Genomic DNA, 12,471 nt, shown 5'->3' with positions numbered 1-12,471 from the left:
GACTTTCCCATTTTAAGCTGAAGTTTTCTCAGTTCCAAAAGCATATTTTACCAATGCCAAGAGCACCGGTGACAGGATATGGAGACTACAGAACCAGTTACCCCAACAAATGCTTTCTCATTTTTTCATTTTCTATCATTTTTATTGATTTAAAAGAATAAGGATGAATACAAGTCAGAGGAGAAGTTATCTCAAATACATATTTCAATAAAAATAAACAAAGAAAAAAATATACACTGTCAAAATCATGTATAGTATAATATTGAGCTAATATTAAAAAAAGAACCACAACTCCTCTTAACAATTTATATAAGAAAATACTCAAAATTTCTATTATTGAGAAAGAAAAAAAAACTAAACTAACCTAAAACAAAAAAGAGGACTGGGTGATCCATTTTGAGGATATAATTTTTAAAAAAAGGAAAAATCCTTCTGGTCAATGTAAAACTTTGCAGAGAGGAAAGAAAGATTACCTAAAAAAGTAAAAAAAAAATTATATCATATGAAAATATTGAATGAAAGGTCACCAGGTTTGCTCAAATTTAAAAGATGTATCAAATGTCTGACTTCTAATTTTCTTCAAACTTAAACATGGCATGACAGAGGAGAGCCAGAAAAAAACAGGTGGATTGGGATCCATCGAATACAACAAAATATCTCTCCTAGCCAATAAAGTTGAAAAAACTATCATGCGTTGAGCAGAAGCAGGAACATTTCCTGCTTCCTTTGGAGTAATCCCAAAGATTGCTGTAAATGAATTAGGTTGTAGGTCCAAGCCTATGACTTTTGATAACGTTCTAAAAACATCTATCCAAAAGTTATTTAACTTTATACAGGACCGAAACATATGAGTTAAGGTAGCCACCTCAGTGTTGCATCTATCACAGGTGGGATTTATATTAGAAAAAATATGTGCTAGTTTATCTTTTGACATATGCACTACCTTGAACTGAATCAAGGAGTGACAGGTGCAGATAGATGAATTGTTAACGAAATGATAAATTTTATTTCATTAATCATCTGAAAGTGACTCCTGAAGTTCCAATTCCCAAGCACGTTTAACCTTATCATTAGACATCATTCATAATTTATTAGCGGCTTATATATAATGGCTATCAATCCTTTTTGAAATGGTTTAAGGTGAAAAATAAGATCTATCAAATTGTTAAATGAGCAAGTGGGTAACTCTGTAACAAATCACCTAAAAAATTCCTAACTTATGAATATCTAAAAAATTATGCAATAGATATATCATATTTATCCACTAGCTGTGAAAAAGACATTAAACAATCCTCTAAAAACAAGTCTAAAAAAGTTTTTATTTCCTTACTTTTCCATGTTAAAAAGTCCTTATCTAGAATTGATGGTTTAAAAAACTAGTTAAGATGGATATTACTAGAGAGAACAAAGTTACTTAAGTGAAAAAAATCTCGCGAAACTGTTAGCAAATTTTTAATGTATGTCTAACAATGGGACTAACATCTTGTCTACCAATCCTAGAAAACAAAAAAGGAAGAGGATCTCCCAGTAAAGAAGCCAAAGAAAACCCGCTTACCGAGTTCTCCGTCTAACCATAAAGGACAGTCCTGATTATCTATACCGTAAATCCAAAACGTAATGTCATGAATTTTAATTGCCCAGTAATAAAATCTAAAGTTTGGTAATGCCAAGCCTCCATCTTTATTTAATTTTTGCAATAATGGTTTACACACTGTAGAACTCTTATTATTCCGGATATGACAGGATCATAGAATCTATTCTATCAAACAACATTTTTGGGACAAAGGATGGAACAGCTTGAAATGTACATAGAAATTTCTGTAAAATCGCAATTTTTATAGCATTTATTTGACCAATTAACGATGTTGTCTTAGGTGACTATTTGGAAAGCGTTTGTTGTGTATATTAAATTAGAGGAAGAAAATTATACTTATGTAAATCTTTGAAATTTTTAGTAATTTTAATACCAAGATAGGTAAAATCATTTTAGCGATATTAAAAGGTATTTGATCATAATAATCAGAATATTTATTAATAGGAAATAATTCACTTTTATGTAAATTTAATTTATATCCAGAGAAAGTACTAAATTCAGTAAATATGGATATCATAGAGGGAACAGATTTCTATTTGTACCTGCCATTTCTTGATACAGTTCAAAGTAGTGCATCGGGCACATAGGTCAAAGGATAAACTAGCACGTATTTTTTCAAACCTCTATCCTATATCTGACAGATATAACATTGAGGTGTCCACTTTAACTCATATGTTTTGGTCTTGCATAAAGCTAGACAATTTTTGGAGAGATGTTTTTAAAGTGTTATCAAAAGTCTTGAATCTTGACCTACAACCTAATTTACTTACGGCAATCCTTGGGATTATCCCACTGGAAGTAAAACATTCCTGTTTCCGCTCACTGTATGATGGCCTTTTCAACTTCATTGGGGAAGAGCCATTTTACTGAATTGGAAGGATTCTAATCCACCTACTGTCTTTTATTGGCTTTCCTCCATTATATCCTGTTTAAGTTTAGAGAAAATAGGAAGTTGAATATTTGATACATCCTTTAAATTTGAGCAAATCTGGTGACTTTTTATTCAATATTTTCATTTGATTTGATTTATTACTCTTCCAATTTTTTTTTTCAAAATTTTAGATTTGATCAGAAAGTCTTTCCTTTTTTTCTGGTCGTATCCTCAGAATGGACTCCCCAGTCCTTTTTCCCCTTTTCTCGGAGAGTATAGTGGTTTTTCAAAATTTAAAAACTTACATTTTTTTCTTTCTATGAATTGATGAGAATTAGCTGTCTTTTTTATTATATACTATGTATTAGCTTAATACTATGTATGATTTTGATAATGGCTATTTCACTTTCTGTTTGTATTGGTATTGATGTGTATATTTGAGATAATTCTCCTCTTGTTTGTATATGTGCTCTTTTTAAAGCAATAAAAAGATTAGTAAAGAAAGAAGAACCATTTACACTGTATATCATCTTACAACAAACACACTATCAGCTGACTATCTCAGTGGTCTGGAAAGTGTAGTTCAAGAGTTGGAGGAAGAGCAGAGAACTGCAGTTGACAGTGTTCAACAAGGAAGGAGATGATGAAATGACATTTCTCTTGGTACTGTTGACAGGATGTGTGTGCAGTTGTATATGAGATAATGATCTACATATGCAGCTGTATTTTTGCAAGTGCAATTAGGATGTTAAATATGAGGGGAAAGAAGCTATGTTGAACCTTGAGTTGTAGGACTTCAGGCTCAAAGTACCTCCTGTCTGATGGCAGCATCAAGAAGAGTACATGCCAAAAAGGTGGAGGCCAACAATGCATGTCACCTTCCTGAGAACATGTTCCTTTCTATCATCTACATGCTTCTGTCTCACACCCCGCTCACTTCATGTCATGTGGGAGAAAATTTTAAAAAATAAATTAATGCCTACTAAAGTTTGCTTCTGGGACCTGACGCAGATCAAAACTACAAGCTTTTCTGCTGGTAAGTAGCTGAAGGAAATGGAATATAAATTATACCATTTCTTCATCATAATCACAGCTGATAGATTCATGGAAACTAATGCAAAACTCTCCTTACAGATTAAACAGCAGGGGAAGAGTTTCTATTTTGCCTGCTGTGAGTTTGAAGTAATTTTATTCCACAAGGAAGCCGCAAAGGGTAATTTACAAAGCAGTTACAGGAGAAGATCTGGACTAACGTGTAAGAAAATTGGTAGAAGCAGGGATTTGTGAACCACCACTGTTCTTTATATCTAGTTTTGAGCAGTATTGGTACATTGTCATGAGGATTGGCATATGCCATTAGATTCAAATTAAATATATAAAAATATAGGTCTGGTCCGCAGGCTGTGAAATTGGAGAAAGGTCAATTTTGAAGGTATCAGAAATGATTTAGCAAGGGTGTATTGGGACAGGCAGTTTTCTGTCAAATATGTACTTGGTAAGTGGGAGACCGTCAAAAGTGAATTTTGAGAGTTCAAAACTTGTATGAGCCTGTTGGAATAAAAGGTAAAAGATAACAATTGTTGTATTGTAGGGAACCTTGATTTTCAAGAGATACTGAGACTCTGGTAAAGAGAAAACAGGAGGTGCTTAGCAGGAATAGGAAAGCAGAAACAAATTAGGTGCTTATGAGAAATGCTAGAAAACTTACAAAAGAAACCATTAATGCTAAAAGAATGCATGAAATTGCTCTAGCAGACAAGGTGAAGGAGAATCCTAAGGGATTCTACAGATATGGTAAGAGCTAAAGGATGGCAAGAGGCAAAATTGGTCCCCTGGAAGACGAGAATAGTAATCTATATGAGGAGCCAAACAGATGGGGGATATCTTCAATGAATTCTTTGCATCTGTATTTACTCAGGAGATGGATACAGAGTCTATAGAAGTGAGGCAAAGCCCCATCAACTTTATGGACCCTGTATGAAATACAGAGGAAGAGGTGTTTGCTATCCTCAGGAACTTCAGGGTCGATAAATCCCCAGGACCTGACAATGTGTTCCCTCAAACCCTACAGAAGGCAATTGCAGAAATTGCCGAAGCCCTAGCAAAGTTATTTAGATCATCATTAGCCATAGGAGGTACCAGATGATTGGAGGATAGCCAATGTTGTTCTGTTGTTTAAAAGTCTCTAAACATAAAGCAGGAAGTTATACGTGAGTGAGGCCGACATCAGTTGTGGGAAAATTATTGGAAGATATTCAAATGGACCAGGTATATAACTATTAGATAGACATGGACTGATTAGGTAGTCAGGTAGTCAGATAATACAGATACAGATTCTGTATCACTGTCGCCAATCACCTTTCCAGCTCTTCGCTTCATCCCACCGCCTCTGGCCTTCTCCTATCATTTCGCATTTACCCCTCCCCTCACTACTTTCAAATCTCTTACTATCTTTCCTTTCGATTAGTCCTGACGAAGGGTCTCGGCCCGAAACATCGACAGTGCTTCTCCCTATAGATGCTGCCTGGCCTACTGTGTTCCACCAGCATTTTGTGTGTGTTGTTTGAATTTCCAGCATCTGCAGATTTCCTCGTGTTTGCTTGGACAAAGTAAGTACTTTTGATTCTGATGGTTCTGGTAACCACTTCCCTGATTGGAGTGTGGTAAACAATCCATAAGCAGGGTGGGTGAGATCCTTCATGATGTTACTGGCCCTTTTCTGGCACCTTTCTGTATCCACTCTATGTCCTTGATGGTAGGTAAGCTGGTGCTGGTGATATGTTAGCCAGTTTTGACTACCCTTTGTAGAACCTCCCTGTCTGCCACAGTTTCCATATCATGCAGTGATGTAGATGTTATCTAGTCCACATCTGTAGAATGAGGACTTGAGTGTGGATGTGCATAATCCAGTTGTTTTCAGCATCTTATGATACTTTCTTGTGCAAATGGATTCCGATACTCCTCACTTGTAGATCCCAGTAAGTACAGATTGCCAAAAACTGCTCCTCCACAATCTCCATCAGCACAGGAACACCACAGGGATGTGTATATAGACCCCTGAAATAGTTGTGTTAAATGTATGACTGTGTAGCGAAGTACACTCAAACACCTTATACAAGTTTGCAAAGGACACCACTGTTGTGGGCTGTTTCAAAGGGGCTGATGATTCAGCACACTGGAGAGAGGTTCTAAATTTGGCCCGGAAGCGTAATACCAACAATCACTCACTCAATGGCAATAAGACCAAGGAACTGATTGTAAACTTCATGGGAGGGAAACCAGAGGTCCATGAGCCAGTAATCATCGCAGGATTGGAGGTGGAGAGGGTCAGTTACTGTTAATTCCTGGGTGTCACTGCTTTAGAGGACCCATCCTGGACACATCATATAAATATTATTGTGAAGGAAGCTTGACAGAATTTTGCACAGGTTCAGCATGACATTGAAAACCTTGACAAACTTCTACAAATGTGTGGTCAAATCCAGAATCAGTTTTATTGTCACTGACATGTGACGTGAAAATTATTAACTTAGCAGCAGCAGTTCAACGCAATACATAATTTAACAGAGTAATAATAATAATAATAAATAAAGTTAAAAAATAAATGAAATTAAAAATACAATAATAAATAATCAAGAAAATTAATTACATATATTGAATAGATTCTTTAAATCGTGTCAAAAAAAAATACTGTATATTAAAAATAAAGCTAGGTTGTGTCCAAAGATTCAATGCCAATATAAGAATTAGCATTGGGGTGGGAGGAACCAAAATCCTGGGAGGGAGCCAAATCACAAACAAGAGAAAATCTGCAGATGCTGGAGATTTGAGCAACACACACAACATGCTGGAGGAATTCAGCAGGCCAGGCAGCACCTATGGAAAAAAATACAAAGTGTCCTGCTGAAAGGTTTTGGCCTGAAATGTCGACTGTACTTTTTTCCATAGATGCAGCCTGGTTTGCTGAGTTCCTTCAGTATTTTGTATGTGATCCTGGAAGGGAGGTTTGCTAATGCTATTGCAGAGGGTTTAATCTAGATTTGCAGGGGGATGGGAACCGAAGTGGAGAAACAGAAGATGGCACAGAAGTAGAGACAGCTTGCGGAGAGTTTGTGAGGAAGCACAGACAAATGTTAGAGCAAAGGTGCACTCAGCCAGGTGGTTTGAGATGTGTTTACTTTAATGAAAGTAGTATCATATACAAGGTGGTTGAATTTAGAGTGTGGATCAATATGTGGATCTATGACTTGGATGTCTTAGGGGTAGGAATGGCTGCTGAATGTGCTGGTCTCTAGAAGTTTCAAAAAGGACAGGAAGGGAGGCAAAAGAAGTGGGGGCATGGCATTGCTAATCAGGGATAGTATCACAGCTGCAGCAAAAGAGGAACTCAAGTAGAGTGATTTTAACTTTCCTAACATTGACTGGCATCTCCTCAAAACAAGTGGTTTCAATGGGGTGGAGTTCGTTAGCTGTGTTCAGGAAGGTTTCCTGACATAATATGTAAATAAGCAAACTAAAGAAGAGGCTGTACTTGCTCTGGTATTAGGCAATGAACCTAGTCAGGTGTCAGATCTATCGAGGGATGAGCATTTTGGAGGCAGTGATCACAACTCTATCTCTTTTACCATAGCACTGGCGAAGGTTAGCAGCAGACAATTTAGGAAAACATTTAAATGATTTAGGGGGAAATATGATGCTGTTAGGCAGAAATTTGGAAGTATAAATTGGGAGGAGATGTTCTCGGGAATTGCACAGCAGAAATGCAGCAAAAATGTGCAGGGAACATTTGCATGATGTTCTGCATAGGTATGTTCCATTGAGGCAGGAAAAGGATGGTACATTAAAAGAACCATGGTGTACACAGGATGTAGAAAATCTAATTAAGAAGGAAAGAATAGCTTAGCAAATGTTCAAGAAACTAGGTACTGTTAGAGGTCAAGAAAATTTCAAGGTTGACAGGAAGGAGCATAAGAATCTAATTAGGATAGTTAGAAGGGGCCTGGTGAGGGCCTTGGTGAAGAGGAATAACGAAAACCTCAAGGCATTCTACAATCATCTGAAGAGCCGTGTGAAAATAGGACCAATCTGGTGCAATAGTAGAACCATGTGCATGGAGTCAGAGGAAGTAGCGGAGGTAATTAATGAATACTTTGCTTCAGTATTCACCGGGGAAAAGTTTCTTGACAATTGTGGGGATAACCTATAGCAGACTGTAACACTTGAGCATATAGACATTAAGAAAGGGGATGGGCTGGAGCTTTTGAAAAGTATTAAGTCAGATAAGTCACCAGGTCTGGATGAGGTATACCCCAGGCTACTGTGGGAAGTGAGGGAGAGATTTGCTAAGCCTCTGACGATGATCTTTGCATCATCAACAGAGATGGGAGAAGTGCCAGAACATTGGAGGGTTGCAAATGTTGTTCCCTTGTTCAAGAAAGGGAGTAGAGGTAACCCAGGAAATTTTTGACCACTGAGTCTGACTTCAGTGGTGGACAAGTTGTTGCAGAAGAATATGAGCATTTTGAGAGACATAATCTGATTAGGGATAATCAGCCTGACTTTAAGCAGTACAGGTTATGCCTTACAATCATGATTGAACCCTTGAGGATGTAACAAAATACATTGATCCAGGTAGGACAGTGAATGTAGTGTACATGGATTTCTGTAAAGCATTTGATAAGGTTCCCAGTGCAAGGTCCTTTCAGAAAGTAAGGAGACATAGGATTTAAGGAGACCATGCTTTGTGGATCCAGAATTGGCTTGCCAATAGAAGGCAAAGGGTGGTTGTATATGTTCAAATTCTGCATGGAGGTCAGTGACCAGTGGCATTCTGTAGAGCTCTGTTCTGGGATCCTTCCTGTTCGTGATTTTTATAAATAACCTGGATGAGGAAGTAGAAGGGTGGGTTAGTACGTTTGCTGATGACACAAAGGTTGGGGGTTTTGCAGATAGTCTGGAGATTTGTCAGAAGTTGCAGCAGGACATCAATAGGATGTCCATTCAGAAAGTAAGGAGGCATAGAATTCAAGGAGACCTTGATCCAAAATTGGCTTGCCCATAGAAGGCAAAGGGCTGAAAAGTAGCAGATGGAATTCAAACCAGGTAAGTGTGAAGTGGTTTATTTTGGTAAGTTAACTTTGAAGACAGAATATAATATGAATGGCAAGACACTTGCCAGTGCGATGGATCAGAGAAGATCTTCTACACAGGACGTTCAAACCTGCTACACAGTTTAACAGTGTTGTTAAGAAGGCTTATGGTGTGCTGGCCTTCCTCAACTGTGTGATTGAGTTCAAGCGCCGTGAGGTAATGTGACAGCTATATAAAACCATAGGCAGACCCCATTTGGAGTATTCTGCTCAGTTCTGGTCATCTCACTACAAGAAGGATATGGATACTATAGGGAGAGTGCTGAGGAGATTTACAAGGATGGTGCCTTGACTGGAGAGGATGCCTTATGAGAATAGGTTGAGTGAACTTGGCCTTCTCTCCTTGGAGTGACAGTGGATGAGTGGAGACATTATAGAGGTGTATAAGATGATGAGCGGTGTTGACCGTGTGGACAGCTGGGCTGAAATAGCTAACATGAGGGGCATAGTTTTAAGGTGTTTGGAGGTAGTACAGAGGGTATCTCAGAGGTAATTTTTTTTACAGAAAGTGTGAGTGTGTGTGGAATGCACTGCCGGCGATGGTGGTAAAGGTCAATACAATGGGATTTTTTAAGAGACCCTTCCATAGGTACATGCAATAGAGGGCTATACATTAGGAAAATCCTAGGCAGTTTCTGGATTAGGTTAGATGATCAGCCCTTTAATGTGCTGTAGATTTCTATGTTCTATGCTAATAATCTCAGGATTGTATGTGGTGACATATATGTATTCTGATAATAAATTTTCCTTTGAACTTTAGAAATTAGAGGCGTTGGTGAACTTTTCTGATTGTGCAGGATGTGGTCGGAGACCTTGAAAAGATTTGTAAGATGTGCACGCCTGGGATTTCGAAACTGCTCGCAGCTTCCAGTCCCTTGCGGCAGATGTAAACAGGGTGTAACTGGTGCGAGTTCTCCTGAAGTCAATAATCTCCTCGTTTGTCTTGTTGACCTCTAGAGGAAGAAGTTGTTAGCCTGGCACCTGGCCTGGAATTAACATTATGGAGATGTGCTCAGCGAGATCAAGATGAGGGAGTGGGGTGGTTTTGTAAGTACCGTGTCTGCTTGTATAAACATGGTCGAACCTAGTGGCCATAATGACGTGTTACTGGAATTTGGGTAAAATCTCCTGTAACCAGTTAGGATACTCCCCGCTGAGTATCTATAGAAGTTTGTCTCTCACATTATTTTGGTTTTATAGAAGTCCCTCGCGTGCTATTCAACTCTTCATGTTGCCCATCAAACCGCAGGACCTTTGATTGCTTTAGGTAGTCGGCTGCGGTAAAGTATTCTAAACGTAGATGACTGCCTGAAGAATTCAGAAATGTATACATTGATGGGCATGCGGGTAAGGGTATATTGCAGGAATCTAATAAAGAGCATTCTGTAAGTACAGAGTTTCTAAGTGCACTGTCAGCACTCTTGACACACCCAACCAACAGAATGAAAAAGAAGTCACCCGGCAACAAGTAATTACATACATATCTTTATTTCTTATTGGATAACACACAGCGATCTGTCCAATCGATGAGAGGTACACAGTGTGAAGGAGAGATGAAGCACAGAAATACAAATCGCAACGGACTTCTGATCAAAGCGGACATTCACTGACGGAGCCTTCTTGATCAAAGATCCGGTGCAGGTAAAGACAAGAATCTGAATGACAAACTGAGTCTATTTATTACTTTTATAGATGTTAATCTATTATAGATTGAAACAATTCTGGACAGCGTACCCTACCTGTTTATAAGCAAGGTCTCGTTGTAAACGACCGTAAATCCAATATACAGCGCGAACAATTTGAGAAACCTCCTGAACCGGTGTTACTTTTCTGTCCTTTTTACTGGCGTGTAGGGATTTTACATCGGGGATCTGCAGGTTTCTGAGTAAAACTGAAGTTGAGCATGTAACAATAGCAGCAAACTGCCCTAAATTTATGATAAAGAGGTTCGGGTGTTTCCAGGGAACGAGAGCTGAAGCAAATCACGATTCAGAGTGACCCAGGATGCTGCAAACAAGACAGCAGCTTATTGCAAACCGCCCAGAAAACAAGTGAGGAAACAACAATTTTCTGTTTACGCAAACGCGAGAAAATATGCAGGTGCTGGAAATTCAAGCAACTCACACAAAATGCAGGAGGAACGCAGCATCTATAGGACGAAGTACAGTTGATGTTTCGGGCCGAGCCCATTCGTCAGTCCCCGTTTACGTTTAGTTAACTTTTCCAGCCTGTCTGACTATTCCCGGCATTGAATGAGATGTCATCACAAGACCGCTTAAAACAAGGTACAGATGGATTAACAAAAGCATCTGACCCGCGTTCTTTGTGGAGAAGTTGTGGAGGCCCAAGCGTTTGTGGGCTCGTCTCTCAAGTTTCAATACCACCGGGTGCCAATGGAAAGATGGTACACAGTTCATATGGAAAGGTCCAGCCAGCCAGAGGACAGTGACCTTGGAAGTTGTTCGAGCCATCTGACAGAGCGCTGCAACGATGTTTCGTTGTAGACAACCTGAAGTGGACGGTGTGTGGGGTCGGTCGTTCCGCAAAGGAAAGTTGAGAGCTAAAACACACTGCCCCGACCTCACTAGTTCCAGTCAGCAGCGTTCTTAGCCGGATAAGCAGTGGAATCGCTAAAGCACAGAATTCATTGATTGAGTGTGTGCCTTCAGGTTCCTGTACCTCCTTCCTGATGAGGAGCAATGAAAAGAGGGCAAGTCTTGGGTGTTAGGGTTCCTTAATGTTGTTTGCCGCATTTCGGAGGCATCGCCCCTTGAAGAAGTGCTGGTTGCTGGGTAGGCTACTGCCCATGATGGAGCTTACTGAGTTTACAACTTTATGCAGCTTATGTTAATCGTATGCAGTGGCTCCTCCCGACCAGCCGGCGATGCAGCCAGTTAGAATTTACTCTCTGGTGTAACATTGTCTCACTCTATTCTAACTCATCAATGCTTTATGGATACAACACTGAAACATCTCATCCTCTTGATTTAGTTTGGTATTTAATTTTATTATTTTCTGTAATAACGAGATAGAATTTCAATAAATCATCTTTTTATTTTAATTTAATTGCTATTTCCCTGACAGCTGCTGTCCAGAAAAATAACATCTTTCTATGAATTGCTTGGACTGTGAGTGCAAATTTTTATTTTCCCCGAAGTGATTGCCACTGTCTTTCCACCGAGACAGCAAGTGGTACCTTGCAGCACAAGGGTTTCTGTCACTGCATGGCAAGGTAGCAACTGACTTATGTTTGAGAGTCCAGACAACCTCTATTTCTTGAGTTTTATGATAAGTTTTTCTTCCTTGGTACATTGAGAAGGAAGCACGACTGCCCTCACAATCACTTTCTTCAGGTTGACTAAGGCAAGGTGAGTCAATGCAGTTGCATATTTTCAAGTTGCATGCCTAAAACCAACACTTAGTAAGAATGATTGTGTGATTTGCCTCAGAGTGTTGGATATGTCTGCTATTAAAACAAAACACACCTCCTTCTCTGTCATCTCTTCTAGAAGTAGAAAAATCACAGAAGGAAAGTCAAAAAGGCTCCCCAGAGCATCCATTTAAAGCCCTGTAGGCACCAGATCATTATACACGCCAGCCAACAAAAGACGGAGATCAGGAATGGGAGGGTCAAGCTCCAGGTAGGTCGGAAATTACGGACTTTGTTTCTTCCCAGCTCTCCTGCGTGAACAAAACCTGCCAGAGCAGATGCCGTACAGTGTTCAGCTTTCTCTTTAGAACAAGGCAGATCTGGATCTCTGGCAGATTAAATCCTTTTTATTTGTTTTTGAGATATGGACATGGACATCAAGAACATCATAGAGTAGGGTACATGGCTGGCACAACATTGTGGGCCA

At 39.2% G+C, this 12,471-nt stretch overlaps 1 protein-coding gene across 3 annotated transcripts in view; it reads left to right on the top strand.

Moving 5' to 3' along the window:
- Positions 1–3,418: 3,418 nt before the first annotated feature.
- LOC132398243 (interferon-inducible GTPase 5-like) overlaps positions 3,419–12,471 on the top strand; it is a 28,915-nt gene continuing 19,862 nt past the window's right edge. Inside the window, exons 1-3 of one of the 3 annotated variants that reach the window (XM_059977380.1) lie at positions 3,419–3,501; positions 10,126–10,255; positions 12,124–12,255. In XM_059977380.1, the coding sequence (XP_059833363.1) occupies positions 12,236–12,255 (20 nt within the window). In that variant the 5' untranslated portion in view covers positions 3,419–3,501; positions 10,126–10,255; positions 12,124–12,235. Of the gene's footprint in view, positions 3,502–9,521; positions 9,662–10,125; positions 10,256–10,277; positions 11,983–12,123; positions 12,256–12,471 lie in introns of those variants that run through there. The other 2 variants (XM_059977379.1, XM_059977381.1) reach the window with 2 other exon arrangements.

The sequence above is a fragment of the Hypanus sabinus genome, chromosome 8, assembly GCF_030144855.1.
Source record: "Hypanus sabinus isolate sHypSab1 chromosome 8, sHypSab1.hap1, whole genome shotgun sequence".
Lineage (NCBI taxonomy): Eukaryota > Metazoa > Chordata > Chondrichthyes > Myliobatiformes > Dasyatidae > Hypanus > Hypanus sabinus.
This window is presented reverse-complemented; position numbering and strand designations above follow the sequence as displayed.